This window comes from Trypanosoma brucei, chromosome 11, assembly GCF_000210295.1.
Source record: "Trypanosoma brucei gambiense DAL972 chromosome 11, complete sequence".
NCBI lineage: Eukaryota > Euglenozoa > Kinetoplastea > Trypanosomatida > Trypanosomatidae > Trypanosoma > Trypanosoma brucei.
In genome coordinates, this window is record NC_026744.1 from 998,647 (window position 1) to 1,014,117 (window position 15,471).

Genomic DNA, 15,471 nt, shown 5'->3' on the forward strand with positions numbered 1-15,471 from the left:
TCACGGTCAGTATTGGCATGGTTAAATGAAAAGGAAACAACTAAAGGGGAGGTGAAAGTGGTTATAACGGTCTGCGGCTCCTGAACAAGAGGTAATAAGAGGGTATTCGTGTCCGTGATGTTGCTCGTTCATCTTGGTCTATAACTTCTCTCCTCTACTTCCCCGCCCTTTTGTGGGATGCGTTTAAGCAATGTTGTGCATTTCGGTGCATCTCTTCTCGTTTATATGCGTGCGTGTGTAGGGGGGGTGAAGATTGTTGTTCTCCCTCTCTGGAACACTACGTGTTGAATTCGAGGTATATTTCTTCTTAATGAGTACATCCCCCCTGAAGCCCCCCCAAAAAAAAAATAAATGGTTTTGTTCCTGCTGTATTATCTCTCTTTTTTCCTTTGTTACACCTCGTCACAGTGTGAAAGCGAAGAGTTGAAGAGGGAAAAGAGAAGGACAGACAATAAGCAGGGGGAAAGAATATCCGTATTTAACCGAAAGGGGAATAGCAAGGGGGAGTTAGTGAATACTGGCTGCGCGTTGCCACAGTTGCGGACACGCACACGCCCATTTGTACGGATATTTCTACATCCTTTTGCTTAGTTGGGCACTTTTTCGAGTAAAACAAGAGGGGGGTGGCTGGCGTAAAAAGGACCTCTGTTGATATCCATCGCGCCTACACATAGGTTTCGAGTGACCATGGACACCCTTACGTACGTGTGCAGGGAGTGCGAAGCCAGCGCGTTGCGCATTGAGGTGCCGTTGATTTCAGTTAAGGCAACCGCTTTTAACGATGACGTACCTGCGCTGATTTCATCCCACCGCCGGCTGCTCTGCATGAACATGAAGCAATCTAACCGCCTTCGTGTTCTCACACACAGGGGAAGTTACGCGGAGGTGGAAGTGGGCGCTACAGTACTCCGCAACCTCGTCTCCTCTGAGGGGTTACTGGAACACTGCTATTTTTTCGCAGCCGGTGGTAATGTGGTAGCGCGACTGGCCCCTATCAGGCAGGCGAACGGGGATGTAAAGATCGAGAAACGTGAGGTGCGTCTGCCCGAAGAAGTATACGGTGTAACTGTGGGTTATGGAGATATCGTGTATGTACTAGGGAGGTCTTGTGCTTTTGAGGTGCATATGGAGTCATCAAAAACGTCACCAATTGGACTGGCACCCCGCACTTTTGTAAAACATTCGGTAATTGGATATCATCAGCAGGCGAAATTACTGTTAGCGCCGGCAAAGGCGAACTGCCTCGACCTCGTATCAGCAACAGCCGGCGCGAGCGTCTTACCGAAAGTCTGGGAACCGCACGCCAACTCGATGCCAACTGCCGCATTTTTCTTCCAGAGACGCAGTTTTTCGAATGAAAATTCGGATAACTTGTTCATTGTTACTGCGTCTCATGGCAACAGGGAACTCCGATTGTGGTCCTACAGCCAACGTACGAAGACATTTACTCTCAAACAGGACATATCCATCACTATGGAGGACGATGGAGTGGTGGATGGGGACGAAAATGCTTTTCTTATTAGCTGCACACCCACAGAAGAGTATATAACGCTTTGCTCAAAACAGCGTCCTCTTGCTGTGGTGCTGGAGCTCAACCGCAGTAGTTTCAAGGTCGATCGTGTTACTTCGTGGAGACTTAATGGCCCCGTACTGGGAAGTGCGGCAGCGGTTAGCAAGATGACAGAATCGGCGAGCAGCACATCTGTCGAGTACCAGGTGATTTTAACCGTCCGCACGGCGACCGGTTTCTATGGAGAAGTGCTGGACGTAGAAAAGCCTGCGGAAGCATCCAACACACCTTCACTGAGGACAAACTCCGCCTCCTCGTGGTTTCCGAAAAACGAGGCGGCACACATCGGTGGGACAGAGATTGCTCTGCCCACAGCACTGACATCGGTCTCTTCGTCCGTCTTGGGTGACAAAACGACAAACGCCGTGCCACAGGGAGTTGCATCTAACATTGTCCGTCAACAAGCCTCTCAGTTCTGTGAAACGCTGCGAAGCATTGATGAACGAGTTGTCAATTTGCAAAAACATGCATCGGAAGCGATGCGCCTCCTTCAAGAGGCATGGGAGCGAGAAAAAGCACAGACAATCGGGCGCGAATTTGCCATTCGTAACAAAGGCAGGTTGGAGCAGCAACAACAAGTAGCAGGACAATCTACCGATAACCTCACCCCCAGGCAGCAGGAACTACTGGAGGAAATCCGTTCTATTGTGGAAAAGTCAGAGCAGCTGGCCGTAGATACTGCCACCGAGGTAGTGAAGGCACAACTTTCCCGGCGCCTGAAGGACGCCGTAGCGAAGGGTGCAAAGGAGGCAGATCAGGTTGAGTTGAGCTCCGGAACCCCCATTGTTCGTTCCACGGACAGCATGCGCCTGTTCAGCAACGGCGTGGACGCTGCCGTACGCACACTCGTTCGCGCAGTAAAAGGATACCACAAAACGATGAAAACTGTCGTGGATTCCTCATCAGCTGCGACAGCTAGTTGTGTTGCTAAAGCCAGGGAGTTCACGGCGTCCCTGAACCGTGAGAAGCAGTTACTTGCATCGGAATTGATGGCCACAATGGAGGTTGTGAGGCACGGCGGAGCACCGACCCAGCCGGTGGATCCAGACGCTCTTGTGGCGCGGGCAATCGCGCTAGCAGAAGCAAACGATTGGGTCACCTCCTTTACGACCGTGTTGGAGGCATCTGATATCACCGTCTTGTTGCACTTCCTCGAGAGTGAGGTGTGCGTGAATAACGTGACAGCTATGGTGAATCCGCAGTCGATTACCTTGCCTACATTTCTTAGCCTCTGTCTCCAGTTATCCTTTGAGCTGAATAATTTGCAGGGGCTCATTCCATCGCGTGTCAAGGCCCTTCACGCCTTCTTTGTTGAGTGGGATGATACACTGAAGGATATGAAGAGCAGGGCAGCAGATGGTAATAGCAAACACAAGCCGATGTTTGAGCTGACAAAACGCGAGTTGCGAAATGTATTGGAACAGTTGGAGATTGTCGACGATAAAGCAGTTGACCGATGCAGTCGAAACAATCTCCGGCTGCTGAAGAAACTCATTCACTTCCTGGTGACCTGACATCAGCGAAGGGAAAGGGTCGGAGAGGTTGGAGACTAGTAGGAAAAACGAAGAACGGATTGTGGATGAAAATGAAAACAAATACAAGGGAGGAAAGAGAAGAAGCAAGGTAAAAAGCAAATATTGTGAAGTTTATAATTGTGGAATGCGCCGCCGCTACCCTTAACCAGCTAGCAAAAGGTACTTGGGCTGAGGAGCTAGTTTTCATTGAAACAGCAAATCGTGATGATGTGTAAAAAGTAAGTGGCACCGCTGCGAGTCGTGATGGTTTGGGCATGAGTTCGACGGTGTACGGTTTGCGTGGAAGGGGTGGACTGCATGAGTAAGAGGCTGAAAGTAAGATGATGCAAATTAAGGTAAGTAAACGTGGTGACTAGGCGTTTGATCGGTGTGTGTATGATCTAATGCCAAACAGGAGGATGGTTCGCGCACGCAAACACATACACGCATGTGCGTATGCAAGTGTATACATCACACGCGTTTGTGTACTAGGGTAAAGAAGGGTGGGACAAGAAGCGATTGGCCACTTGATTTACCTTCCGACTCTTAATCAATTCATCACCATTATTCTCTCCCTTTAAAGCGCGAGTGTGTTGGCTTGGGTCGTCGGTAATGAGGTAACTTTCCTCTTTGAAGATTTCCGACAAGTCCGGATATCTTGTTGTTTTAAGCATCTTCCCATCTTTTCTTTTCACTCGGTCCTTGTGCGTGCGGTACGTTCACCTAATCCTGACGGTGTTGTTTGTTTTTTTTGCAGTTAGAGTCCCTAAAAGGTGAGGAGGAGAACCATTAATAACGGGAAGATAAACAGAACAAAGAGAATATAAATTAGATAGAAGTTTAGGACACATAAAGGATCAGGCAGCTCAACGAAGCAAGGAGCAGTGAAAGAGGAGAGATCGCTCTAAATAACAAATGAGCGTAGAAGAAGTGTCATGTCTTTCGGAGGACTTCGCTAGCCGCACAACAACCAGCGTTCTCATCCTCTACGCTGACACGTACTTTGGTCGGAGGATGTTTCAGCAGTTTTACGGCCGCAAGAGTAAGACGGGTACGTGCTACAGGATTAACGCGTGCATGTGGAGTGAGAGCAGCGTGGAAAACTTTATTGATTACTGTGACACGCTACCGTTCCAAATGGGTCACAGTTTCCGGTCCCGTCAGTCACTGCCAACCGTAATCGACCTCGGAACCCAGGCCGAAAAAGCCAATCTTGGTTCCACTATCGACGGTGGCGCCACACAGGGCCCAGATAATGCGGACGGGACGAGCCATCAGCTCAATGTCTTCTGGCGCCGAAATGGACCCAAGTTGCACCAGGCCGTGCTGGCATCAGACCTGATAGTAGTTGAGTTGCGCAGTGCACAGGATGTATTTGACATTGTGCACCTTCTCACAACAAAGATTTTGCGAAAAACAAAGCGCCTTATTCTCGTCTCGTCACTACTAACGTGGTACGCCACGCCGCCCCTACAGAGGGAGTCGGTGGAGGAAGTGAACGGCGAAACAGACTCTGTTGAGAATGAAGAGGAGGGAGAACACCATGAGGAGGAACAGGAGGAGGTGCAGCAGCCCATGAAACCAGATGAAGTGGAGGCTTTGTTGGGACCTCTAGAGGTGGCCGAAGATGATTATGAAAACTCTCCCTTGGAGGGGGAGGCAGAAGGTGAGTTGGAACTCCTAACAGAAGATCAATACAACCGTCGCATCCCGCATGCCAAGTATTTCAACTGGCGCGAGGCGGAACGAGTTGTGGCTTCAGCGAACAGCGATGATCGCCATCTGCAGACCTGCGTTGTGTTTGCGGGTCTCACATACGGTGAGGGGGAAGATGTGATGGAGTCCTTCTTTCGCCAGGTGTGGAGCCGGGAGGAACATGGATTGCCCATATATGGTAGTGGCTCGCAGATTGTGCCATGTGTGCATATTCGCGACCTCGTGACGTTTGCGCAGCGGCTTTTGGAGGCGGCTGCACCGCCAACAAGCCGCTACGTGTTCGCTACAGATAACAGTAATGTTTCATGGCGGCGGATGGTTCTCGCACTAAACCGGGCGTTCGGTGGGGAGAAAACATTCCATGTACCGCCTTCGGAGTACCTGCTTCACAAAAACGTAGAGCTCTTTACGATGAACCTTCGTGTGGAGAATTCCACGATGAATGAAATGATGGACGAAAGTGATTGGGCGGCACGGGGCGGTTTCGTGGATTCCATTGATAAGGTTGCCCATGAGTTCATTGAGTCACATAACTTGCAACCGATACGCATCCTGATTCTCGGGCCACCTCTGTCCGGGAAAACTGCCCTGTCCGGGGCTGTGGCGAAGCGGCACTATCATGTGCCTACTTTCACGATAGAGCAAGTGCGGGAAGAGTACAAGGAGCACATCGAGATCCTGAAATCTAGACTTGCAAAGTTCCGTCAGTGCCTACATGAACGGGAAAAGACGCGTCGTGAAGAAGCGAAGAAGCGGGCATTCTTGCGACCGCGCAATAAGCCAGAGGTTAAGGAAGAAGAGGAAGATGACCAAAATGCCATGGGTGAGACACAGCAGCAACCAACAGCGTCCCCCGACAGCGGCCGGCAGGGAAATATGGAAAGCACCAGGCTAGTGGATTGTTCAACTACCGTTGCTGAGGATGATGTCGATGGTAAGGCGGTTGACTTTTCGCTGAACGAGGAGGAAATGCAAAACGTGGAGGCACTCGTCGACGATTGGTACCAGGGCAACGAACGTGCTATACAAATACGTGATACTATTGCGTCAATGGAGCGTGTACTCTCAATGCGGATAAGAGTACAGCCCCCAAGCTCAAATGACCCGTTGGGTTCCAGTAACCCAAAGAAGCGTAAAGAGGGAACGAAGCAGAAGCGTGTAGCAAAAGTTGTAAACAAGAAGCCAGTCGCTGAAGAAGAAGAACACAATCCTGTACAACAGGAAAGTGCTCCATTTCAGGACAAGGCACTTGCATGCATGGTGCGGTGGCGGCTGTCCCGTCCGGATTGCCGTAACCAAGGATACGTGCTTGACGGCTTTCCAGAGACCGTGGAGCAGGCTCGCCTTGTCTTTGGCCAGACCCCACTGGAGCTTCCCGAAAACAATGAAGACACAGTAATTTCGTTGCCCTCCGCACCAGCCGGTAGTGGAGGGTATGCAAGGACGGCGGTTGTGCGTCACTCGGCGTCACTCTCGGCGAATGCTCCACCCGAGAGCACGGAGTTGTGTGACGAAGATCGGTTGCCTGATTTTGTCTTCGTCCTTACTGCTCCGGATAATTACCTCCTTGATCGTCTGACCGCTGTTTCCAAGATATCAGGCGAGACGGGAAGTACTGAGGAAAAGTGTCTGAGGCGGTTCGAGGCAGCGATGGCAAACTACCAACAACAGTACACGAACGCAGAATACACCCTTCCAAACTTCTTCGAAACTGCCAGCACCGTCGCCAAAGTGCTTACGCCAGGAGGCCGCACCCCCACCGTGTTGGCGGTTGATGTGAGTGGTCAGCCCCTACTGCCTCCGCCACCACCGGAGTCCGATTTCGCCGTGCCCGAACCAGGTCAGCTGGAGAAACTTCTCTGCGCATACGTCGGACCCTCCCACACGTTGGGGCTCTCTCCAAAGCAACTCTTCGATGAAGAAATACGAGCTCGTAATTTAGAAATGGAAGAAAGAAAGAAGGAGATGCGTGCCATCACCGAGCAGTACGAACGCGAGTTGCGTGAGTGCATGATGGAGAGCGAGCAGCGATCCGTCGTAGAAGATGCTCGGCGCGCCATCGACCTCGCGGACCGGGAGGCCCTAGAAGAACGCAAAAGACCGCTGCGGATGTATCTTAACCATAACATCATGCCGTTGCTGAGCAAGGGACTAGTAGAGGTGTGTAAAAGGCGACCCGTTGACCCTGTAGACTTCCTCGCCGAGTGGCTTATGCTCCACAACCCTCACGATGATTCGTGTTTTGAACTGTAAGTGACCTGTTGTCTTTTCGTTTCTTACTTCGTCGGGTTGGGTTGTGAAGAGGGCCACACAGAGACTTAGAGTGCATTGGAACTCGTACAGCGTAGCCGCTATTGTCTATAACACCCCTCCCTCCTATTTGCCCCAGTAATAGGGGAAGTTTTGTTTATGTATGTTGTGAGTGTGCGCTATGCATATGCATATATATATATATATATATATGGATAATACCCCTTTCCATGTATATTTCATTCCTCAAGTCCACTCCTCTCGCCCCTTTCCTCTGCATGTTTCGGTACTTAGGTTGTTGTGTTGTGTCTGTGCTCGGCGAAAGGCCTCGGTGCTGTAGGAATGGAGGGAAGATTATCTTTCACGTTGCTCCTCAGCCTGTGTTGAGAAGGGATCTCTCGCCTGGCGTAAACATGTCATCTACTCGGCGGAATAACATATGCTTTTGTGTGCCAAGGGCGAGACGCCAAATAAGAGTGGTAGGAGGGGATGAAGAGGATTCAAATATCATCATTTTGTGGTCGGTCTGCATGAAAGAAAGGTTTTGCGTGGGAAGCACGCTTTTGAATTACGCCACAGCCTGATCTGTCCACTGTTTTCGCCCATTATTTCTTTCCCTTGGCTTCCCCTCCTTTGTATGTGTTCGTGTAGTTTACACTTTAGGTTACTTCTGTCAGAAGTTGAGGAGGTGTAGCCGTGGCCCCGGCTGTGTGTCGCGTGTTCGGGGGTGTGCCTGTGTGTTTTACCCCAAATGTTTGGTGGTTTGGATTCGTCGGGTGACGAAGGTGAAGGATTGGCTAATCAGGGTCCATCTGGAAATAGAAACACACGACAAGTAGCGAGCAGAGGTATGAGGTCGATGTTTGCAGAAGATGATATGCAGTCAAGGCAAGGCGTTACATCCCTGCGTTACGAAGATAAGGGGACTGACAAAGCGGTAGCACGTTCGGTGATGGGTAGTGGAGGCGCCACTGGGCAACAGTCAAATGCTTCGTCGCCACTGCAAACAGCAGTACAGGCCGTGGTGGTCGCATACAAAGGAGAGGAGGTGATTGGGTCATGCGTTGTGGCCGCATGTGTGCCTCGTACAAGCGCCACGGCTCCTCCCCTCATTGCAATTATTGACCGGGACAAGCGACCGCAGTGTCGGGTGCGCATGGACGAAAATCTGCAACTCATTCAGAGTGAAGGGGAGCCGCAGTACGCCTCGCTGTTCGATCCAAGTTTTGGAGGTCATTGGTCACTGATGTTCAAGGGGCGCCGGGAGTGCACAGAGTTTGTTGCTTCAGTACTTACTGCCCTCAACTCTTCGCGTCTGCAAGACAGTGGAGTGACGCCTCCAATTGTTGAGTGGGGAAGCGGCGCGTCGCCATACGAAGAGCTGGGCGCAGCCGCACGCACGGTAACGCGTGGAGACACGGTAACGATTTCCTTCACGTCTTGGCTGCTACAACGGGTGCCGGGAACGTCCTTTTTTTCGTTAGGGAAAGTGATTGAGGAGGTGCCACCAGAGGCACCGCGTGAGGTAAGTGTGGGCTCCGGTACAATGATGATTGGTGTAGAAAACGCCCTGACTGGCATGAGGGAAGGTGGTTTCTCACGACTGGTGTTTGTGACGCCGCGGTTGACGAAAGTGAACCGCGGCTTGGGGAATCCGGAGGTTCAGCCGTCTGATACGGTCGTTACACACATCACTTGCCACGAGATTCTGCGGGCCGTGGGAAGAAACAAAGCTTCAAGGCCCGCACACCAAGTGGGGACGGTAGAAGCAGACAATGTTAACTCCGCTTTTGATAACACAACGGCGGCATTGGGAGCGCCAGCGGTAATAAGTGACCGTAGGGAGTGCCCACCAGGGTCGGTGGAAACTGGAGCCGCGCAAACAGGGTCGTCAGACGTGAATTCGCTCATGCAAGTCCTTCTGCTACAGACGCTACAACAGCAGCAGCAACAGAAGCAGAGCGTCAGTGCCCCAGTTGCCGAGGGAGGGCAGTTGAGCTCAATTGAGCGAAGCGTGGAGCGACTTCACCTTCAGATTGCAACCCTTTATGAGAAGGTTGATCGCCTTGGCATTGATGAGAAGATAGAGAAAAACAACGCAGCGATTGAGCGGATCGTCAAAAAAGTTGTAGGGAAGGTGCCGATGGGTGAGGTGGATTTGGAAGATGCGGTAAAAGACCGTGATGGGCTTCTTGCGACTATTGAAAGACTGAAAGGACGGCTCGAAGAGGAGACGAGTAATTACCATCGGGCCCTGGAGGCAATGAGTCGGCACAAGGATGAGGTGCTCCAGTTACAGAAGGACCTGCAGCTGCAACAGGAAACTCACGGAGCGCGCGTGCAGCAACTTGAAGAAGATAGGCGCCTGCGGCTCGTGGAGGCCCATGTTCAGCAGCAACAGGCCGTAGAACGTGTAGGGGAGGAAAAGTTCCGCGAAGGCTATGAAGCCGGCGTCCGAGCAACTGAGCAAAAGCATAAGGAACAGCGGGCCCTAGACCCCGCCGCAACCGATGGCTGCACAACACAGGAGTGGAAGGATCGTCTATTTGCCAGTGAACAGCGTGCAGTGCAGCTGGAAACGGCGCTTCAGCAAGCTGAAGGACGTCACATAGCAGAGAGGCGCCAACTGCAGGAGCATGTCGATGCGCTTACAAGGATGACGACGATGCTGCAGGAACGGGCAGAGGCCAAAGCATCAGCTGTAGAAATATTGGATGGCCAGCAGACGGCTGAACAGCAAAGTGCTTTCCTCCGCCGAACGATGAATTCGGTCTATGTGAACTTGGAGACCCAACTACGTGCCATGGGGAGCGATACGGTTTCCGTGCTAGATGTGTTGCACCTGCTGAGTTCTGTTACTGCCGCCGAGGTCAGCGCGTTCAGCGATGATGCTTCCAAGGAGGCACTGCTACAGTGGAATCCAGCAGTGAGTGCGAACTCTGATCCGATGGAACTGCACTCGACACAAGTTGCAAACTACTTGCAAGACGCGAGCGAAATGCGAGCTGGAGGCACCGAGGGCACGTCGGACACACTCGGGTCGGTGGGTTATGCACATATCTCTGGCATTGACCAGCCGCCAGTTGTGCATGACGAGACAGGCCAGCTTGGTGTGCCACCGCCACCTGAGGGCGAGTCTCTATTTGCTTTCAACTCTGATGTCGATGGGTTCCCCGAGCCGCCCAATCTCCTGATCGATGCTGAGGATGGCAACGATGCCGCAGGCGGTGGAGTTGATAACGTGAGGAACCCCGGGGAAATCTTTTTGGAAGGGGCACCAAGAGTAACGGACGGAGATGATTGATGAACGTTGTTCGTAGGAAAAATATCTGGTACCTGCTTGATTACACGAAGTTGATTTCTACCCTTTTCCTCCCCATGCACGTTCTGTGAGGTCTGGTTGAGGGGCCAGGAAGGGTAGGGGGGGGAGGGGTACGTCGAGTGGAAAAGAGGGGGCAAATTTGGTGTGAAAAAAAGCCAAACAATGACAACGCAACTCCAAACACAAAAGTTTCCCCACCCATTTGAGGAAACATGTGCGCTGTACACAACTTTTCGTCGCAGTTGCTTGACGGATTTCGCTTATTTTTATTCTTTTTTTTTTTCTTCTTCTAATCTGTCTCCTCATTTCGCTTGCTCTGTCATAACTCGTTGTTATTATTTTCCACGGTATACGTGTTTATACCATACTTTGCGGCACTGTGTAGGCTTGTATGAACCCCCGTAGGTACGCAACTGTTTCACCGGCCCTCCTTCCTCTAGTGCCATAACATATTCAAACCTTCCTGTCAGGGAAAACAAGGTGTACCAATAAAAAATAGGTTATGGGGTGCTGCACGCAGTTTTCTTAATTTGCTGTGGCGCTTAATGTGGGGGCCAACAACTGCTGGATGACTCCGTTGGCAACTGTGTCTTTCTTGATGTTGTTGTCGCCCCTGTGAAACGGAATGGAAAAGGTGGGAGATGTCTATGCGAGGCTGAACCCTCGGTGTTTGCTGTTCGTTTTTTTGAAAAAAAAAAAGAGAGAGATGGAAAAGTTGAGTGTGGGTGAAAGAGGAAAGTGATCACCACTTTGGAAAGTGTTGCGAAATGTTTTTAATAGGGAAAAGAGAACCCCCTGATTTTTGACCTCTCGTGATCAGCGAATTACGATAAAGATGCCTTCTATCCCTTCACACAATTTGTCCCCCAATTTTCTTCCATACGAAACACAAAATTGTACATCGTTGCACGTATATAAATCGGGGGTAAAACAGCGCTTCCCACTGCACGGTGCAGGGCGCCAATAAATAGGCAGAGCACATATGAAGGGGAATAAAGGTGCGAACATCGCCTATCCCGACAAGTACCACAAAGTAACGGAATTTTTTGATCGTGAATATGGTGACCTAGAGACGTGCACGAAGCTCAACGACTGTCAAAAGCTACTTTTTTACGCACTCAGACAGCAGGTGGAGCACGGCCCGTGCACCAGTGGCGCTCCTTTTATATGGCAGGTTCGGGAGCGTGCCAAACACGATGCTTGGAAACAACTAGGCGCCATGACGAAGTTTGAGGCGATGGTTCATTTTGTTACGCATCTTGAAGAGTGCATTGGCGGGAATGTGGACTGGGGAGAAAAGTTGAGAGACCTCAACGGCATGCGAGACCAGCAGCGCGTCGGGGTGGAAAATGGGACTGGTGAGTCAAATGCTAACGAACAAACGGAGCGGGGAGTGAGCGAGGCGCATTGGGACGCTGATGTGCAGGCCCACTTGCAGCCTAGCGCGGAGAATATAGAATATTTGGCGCGGGAAGTAATGCGGCTGCGCGGCGAGCTCCAACAGGTGCGACCTAACCGGGTGGTGCCCACACCCATCGTCGTTCCGCCACGGAAACCCATTGATTACGTCAGCACAAAAAATATTGTTCCCCCAGCCCGTACACTTGCTACGGTGGCCACGCGCACGGCGTTGTTGAATGCGCAAACAACCAACAATCTTGTGGAGAGGCAACCACAAGGTTGGAGTGAGTGGCTTGGGCTCATCTAAAGGAGCTCTTCTCTTTTGCGGCCACAGCGAGATGCGCTGTGGTTGTGGCGTAGTCACTCGTGTAGTCCTCAGAGGGACGTATGCGGCCGCCGGTTGAGGCGATTACCCGCGTTGTTTGAGAGATTCTACTTGGCATGTGTTATTCGGAATGATGCATCTGGAAGTTGAAAACCATTGCTGGATGTTCCTCTCACTTTCATCTTCAATTGCAGCATGCAATCTGATCCTTGTTCGTTAACGCTGCAATAACGAGAAGGAATGCAGTTTTTTTTTTTTCCTTGCTGTTATCTGCATTCACCCTACACCTTCTTGCACGTTGCTCGTGGCGTGTCTGTGGCGCATGTTTGTGCAAACATATATATACATATGTGTATACCTCATGTGTTTCTCTTGGTCCCATCTCGCTCTTCACTTAAATCCCCTTCTCCCATTCGGTCTGCACACGCGGCGAAATACGCGCTCACCGAGATTATGGGTCTGCCGTTAGGGTTCATTGCAGGCGCTGTGCCGCTAGCGCCAGCGGTAGAAGAAAACCGAACGAAAGGATTAAAGTGCTCACGTGCTCGTGAATGAACCTCACTGCAGACTGGAGGATGTGTGAAGAGGCATGCGCACATAAATTTCCCCCGCTAAAATATGCGTAGCACGCATCGCGAAACGCGTGACGTTGCCGCAGGTTTCTTGTCGGAACTGACGGGAAAATGGAAGGGCAAATAACGGGTGTGGATCTCGCGGAGTTGTGTGTAGCACACCACCCTGTTGTTGTTTGTGCAAGGTGTGGCTGATTCGCGCATACTCCACGCGCGCATGTGAATGATTGTTATGTTCTCCCGCTTTCCACATGTGTATCCTATTGAATGCAAATTTCTCCCCCTTTCTGTGGTTGCCTCTCTGAAATGTATGCGCGGTCGCTTGTCAAGCAAGGGGCCTTCAGTTGCTTCCGGTCTTGTGTACGGGTGGGGTCGGTGGCCATTATCGGCGGGGAGGCTCACATGTTCAAACAACTCTACAAACGTGACGAGAAGTTGCGCCTGTACAGGTCACTCATCAAAGGGGCGAGCCGATTCCCGCTGCGTTCCCGCAGGGATATTGTAACGGAAGAAGTACGTAGCAGCTTTCGTCACCCACTAAACGATAGCCTTACAAATGAGGAAGTCGACCGCAAGCTCGTGCTGGGGTGGGAACGGGCCGAGGCAATTAAGACATATGCGCAAAACATGTACTGGTTTCACTCGCGTGATGAGGTGTCGAAGGAAATGATGCATCACTCGTTGGAGCGGGACCGCCAACGAGTACGGGAGATGGAAAGATGCAACACTGTTGGAGCGGCACCACGGAAAACACCTGAGGTGACTGAGTTCAAGTCGTCGATGTACAACGTACATCCGGACTACTATGAAAAGATTGGGCAGAAACCACTGACGCACACAAGGGACATTTGGAGGGCTCGGGGGCAGTATGGCTCCGATGTTGGTGGTCCGCGACAGAAATTTTTTGTGCGGCGTTTCAAGGCCCTGTTTCCCCAGGGTTGGTGAAGAAGTGCCGATGCTGGGTGGTGCTTTGTGAGCTGTGGCACTCGCTGCCACAGCCGCCATATACATTTTTGCAAAAGAACGCGTATATGTACATGCGTATATTGGCTGAAAAGGATCGTGTGTTGCCACCCGCTTTAATGGGAGGTTCCATTGGCACCAGCCGCCTCAACAGGGCCCCAGCTTCTAACGAACCCCTGTTATGAGGTGAAGTGAGGAGCCGGTAACATCTTATATACGGGAAAAGGCTGTCGCATATGCTTTAGACACGGCAGCTTATGGCACATGCGCCAAGACCGTTTTTCTGTGACTCCGGCTCGCCCCTCTCGGTTACCAGCCGCGTATCAGCGGCCTATTAGCATCGTCACGAGGGACAATGTGCTGCCAATTTTTGATACCAAAAGTATGGATCAGGCTGTACGTCAGTGGCCGATGCGGGGACGTTTCCCACAGGGGCACGGAAAAAGTTTTATCGGTTGTTGTGGGGCGTGCGTTATGGAAAAAAAAAAAGGTCAATTGGATGAGATTGAAGCAACCACATTATCGTTGCAAGCGCTGCGAAATCACTCTCAGTTCGTTCCTTGCTTACGGTCCTCCCCGCCAACCAGTGGGGATGGTACCGCATACTCAGTCCTTCTTTAACTTACCCGCTTGTAATAGCAACAATAATAGCAAGTATTAGAAACGGTTGACACTCCCCTTGAGAGTTAGATGAGCGTGCCTCGTTTGCGCGTCCCCGACCAGAACGACGAACAGTCATCCGCAAAACATTTTCCTGCAGATGACTGTCCAGCGAAGTCGTCAAGTGTAAGGACTACGGCTGCTAACGGACAAAGTACAGCCCAATCAATCAATGTGAGTGCGCGCTTTTTGCCTTATGATGATATTTGCGGAATCGGACCAACACTTCATAGCAGCCCGACGGAGGAGAACGAGATGAACTGGTCTCACGAGCACGGCGCCAATAGGTTCCTATCGGATAGAGAAACGCATGGAACGCGCCGCCTTTGCTTCACAGACGGCAGCAGTGGCGGTGGCACGCTCAGCGAGTCCCAAGAGACGACGGCGTCGGAGTTTGTGATGGAACTACGGGACGCCCTTAAGCAAACGATGGCGGAAGGCAACTCACCGACGGACTTGGAGGTTGACGGGAGTGCGGGCCCTGCCATTTGGATGCGCTTGTTTGAGAGGTGGCCCCTGGAGTTGGCCGCCTCGGGGTATGCGGAGTGGTGGTTGCGACACCCCAAGTGCGGTGAGGACGCTTCCCAGCTGTTCCAAATGTTCATCGATGGAATTGCGAGAGAGGAGTGCCGGCGTAACCCCCTTGACGGGGAAAAGGATGGAGAGGAACTGCGTGACGGTGTTCTTCAAGGTGCGCTTGTTATGCTTCAAGCTCTCTACGCTGACCCACCGCAATCGCTTAGGGCGGCCTTCGGGACACCACTGTACCACCAACAGTTGTTCTTCCGTACCTGTCGCCTTGGTGCTCTCGGGGATGGACGGGAGTTGGCCCTCTGTCTTTCTCTTGCCGCTGCCATTGCGCAACGCATCGCAGGGAACAAACTGGCGATGCGCCACGACTTGAGCCGCTTCATTGGGAGAGTGCGCCGCAACTGGCAGGCTCTGCGGGAGAAGTGGTCAGACGAGGAAAAACTCGTCTTAGAGGTTGGAAAGGTGGAGGCTCTTCTTGCATTTGCCCTCGACTGAGGCTTAAGGTTGCGCTTCGCAAGAAGGTTCGTTTCGTTGCTTCCCACATCACGGCCCTTCCTTACTACATGCGCTCTCATCAGGGTGTCCGGCATTTGGGTGGCATGCTCAGCGCCATCTTCATTCCCTTCTTGTACTTAAGGTGTTCCGTT

General features: G+C 51.7%; 9 protein-coding genes across 9 annotated transcripts; all 9 read left to right on the forward strand.

Annotated features, from left to right (window-relative positions):
- Positions 1-687: 687 nt before the first annotated feature.
- TbgDal_XI3950 (hypothetical protein, conserved) lies at positions 688-3,084 on the forward strand (the record flags this gene model as incomplete). The annotated part of the gene is made up of 1 exon (XM_011781239.1): positions 688-3,084. The coding sequence occupies one exon, from the start codon at positions 688-690 to the stop codon at positions 3,082-3,084; it is 2,397 nt and encodes a 798-aa protein (XP_011779541.1).
- A 915-nt stretch (positions 3,085-3,999) lies between these two features.
- TbgDal_XI3960 (hypothetical protein, conserved) lies at positions 4,000-7,053 on the forward strand (the record flags this gene model as incomplete). Its single annotated transcript, XM_011781240.1, has 1 exon — positions 4,000-7,053. The coding sequence occupies one exon, from the start codon at positions 4,000-4,002 to the stop codon at positions 7,051-7,053; it is 3,054 nt and encodes a 1,017-aa protein (XP_011779542.1).
- A 227-nt stretch (positions 7,054-7,280) lies between these two features.
- TbgDal_XI3970 (hypothetical protein, unlikely) lies at positions 7,281-7,634 on the forward strand (the record flags this gene model as incomplete). Its single annotated transcript, XM_011781241.1, has 1 exon — positions 7,281-7,634. The coding sequence occupies one exon, from the start codon at positions 7,281-7,283 to the stop codon at positions 7,632-7,634; it is 354 nt and encodes a 117-aa protein (XP_011779543.1).
- Positions 7,635-7,801: 167 nt separating this feature from the next.
- Positions 7,802-10,354, forward strand: TbgDal_XI3980 (hypothetical protein, conserved; the record flags this gene model as incomplete). Its single annotated transcript, XM_011781242.1, has 1 exon — positions 7,802-10,354. The coding sequence occupies one exon, from the start codon at positions 7,802-7,804 to the stop codon at positions 10,352-10,354; it is 2,553 nt and encodes an 850-aa protein (XP_011779544.1).
- Positions 10,355-11,354: 1,000 nt separating this feature from the next.
- TbgDal_XI3990 (hypothetical protein, conserved) lies at positions 11,355-12,080 on the forward strand (the record flags this gene model as incomplete). The annotated part of the gene is made up of 1 exon (XM_011781243.1): positions 11,355-12,080. One exon carries the CDS (start codon positions 11,355-11,357, stop codon positions 12,078-12,080), a length of 726 nt encoding a protein of 241 aa, XP_011779545.1.
- A 258-nt stretch (positions 12,081-12,338) lies between these two features.
- TbgDal_XI4000 (hypothetical protein, unlikely) lies at positions 12,339-12,653 on the forward strand (the record flags this gene model as incomplete). The annotated part of the gene is made up of 1 exon (XM_011781244.1): positions 12,339-12,653. One exon carries the CDS (start codon positions 12,339-12,341, stop codon positions 12,651-12,653), a length of 315 nt encoding a protein of 104 aa, XP_011779546.1.
- A 284-nt stretch (positions 12,654-12,937) lies between these two features.
- On the forward strand, positions 12,938-13,615 carry TbgDal_XI4010 (hypothetical protein, conserved; the record flags this gene model as incomplete). Its single annotated transcript, XM_011781245.1, has 1 exon — positions 12,938-13,615. One exon carries the CDS (start codon positions 12,938-12,940, stop codon positions 13,613-13,615), a length of 678 nt encoding a protein of 225 aa, XP_011779547.1.
- A 282-nt stretch (positions 13,616-13,897) lies between these two features.
- TbgDal_XI4020 (hypothetical protein, unlikely) lies at positions 13,898-14,254 on the forward strand (the record flags this gene model as incomplete). The annotated part of the gene is made up of 1 exon (XM_011781246.1): positions 13,898-14,254. One exon carries the CDS (start codon positions 13,898-13,900, stop codon positions 14,252-14,254), a length of 357 nt encoding a protein of 118 aa, XP_011779548.1.
- Positions 14,255-14,323: 69 nt separating this feature from the next.
- Positions 14,324-15,319, forward strand: TbgDal_XI4030 (hypothetical protein, conserved; the record flags this gene model as incomplete). Its single annotated transcript, XM_011781247.1, has 1 exon — positions 14,324-15,319. The coding sequence occupies one exon, from the start codon at positions 14,324-14,326 to the stop codon at positions 15,317-15,319; it is 996 nt and encodes a 331-aa protein (XP_011779549.1).
- Positions 15,320-15,471: the final 152 nt, after the last annotated feature.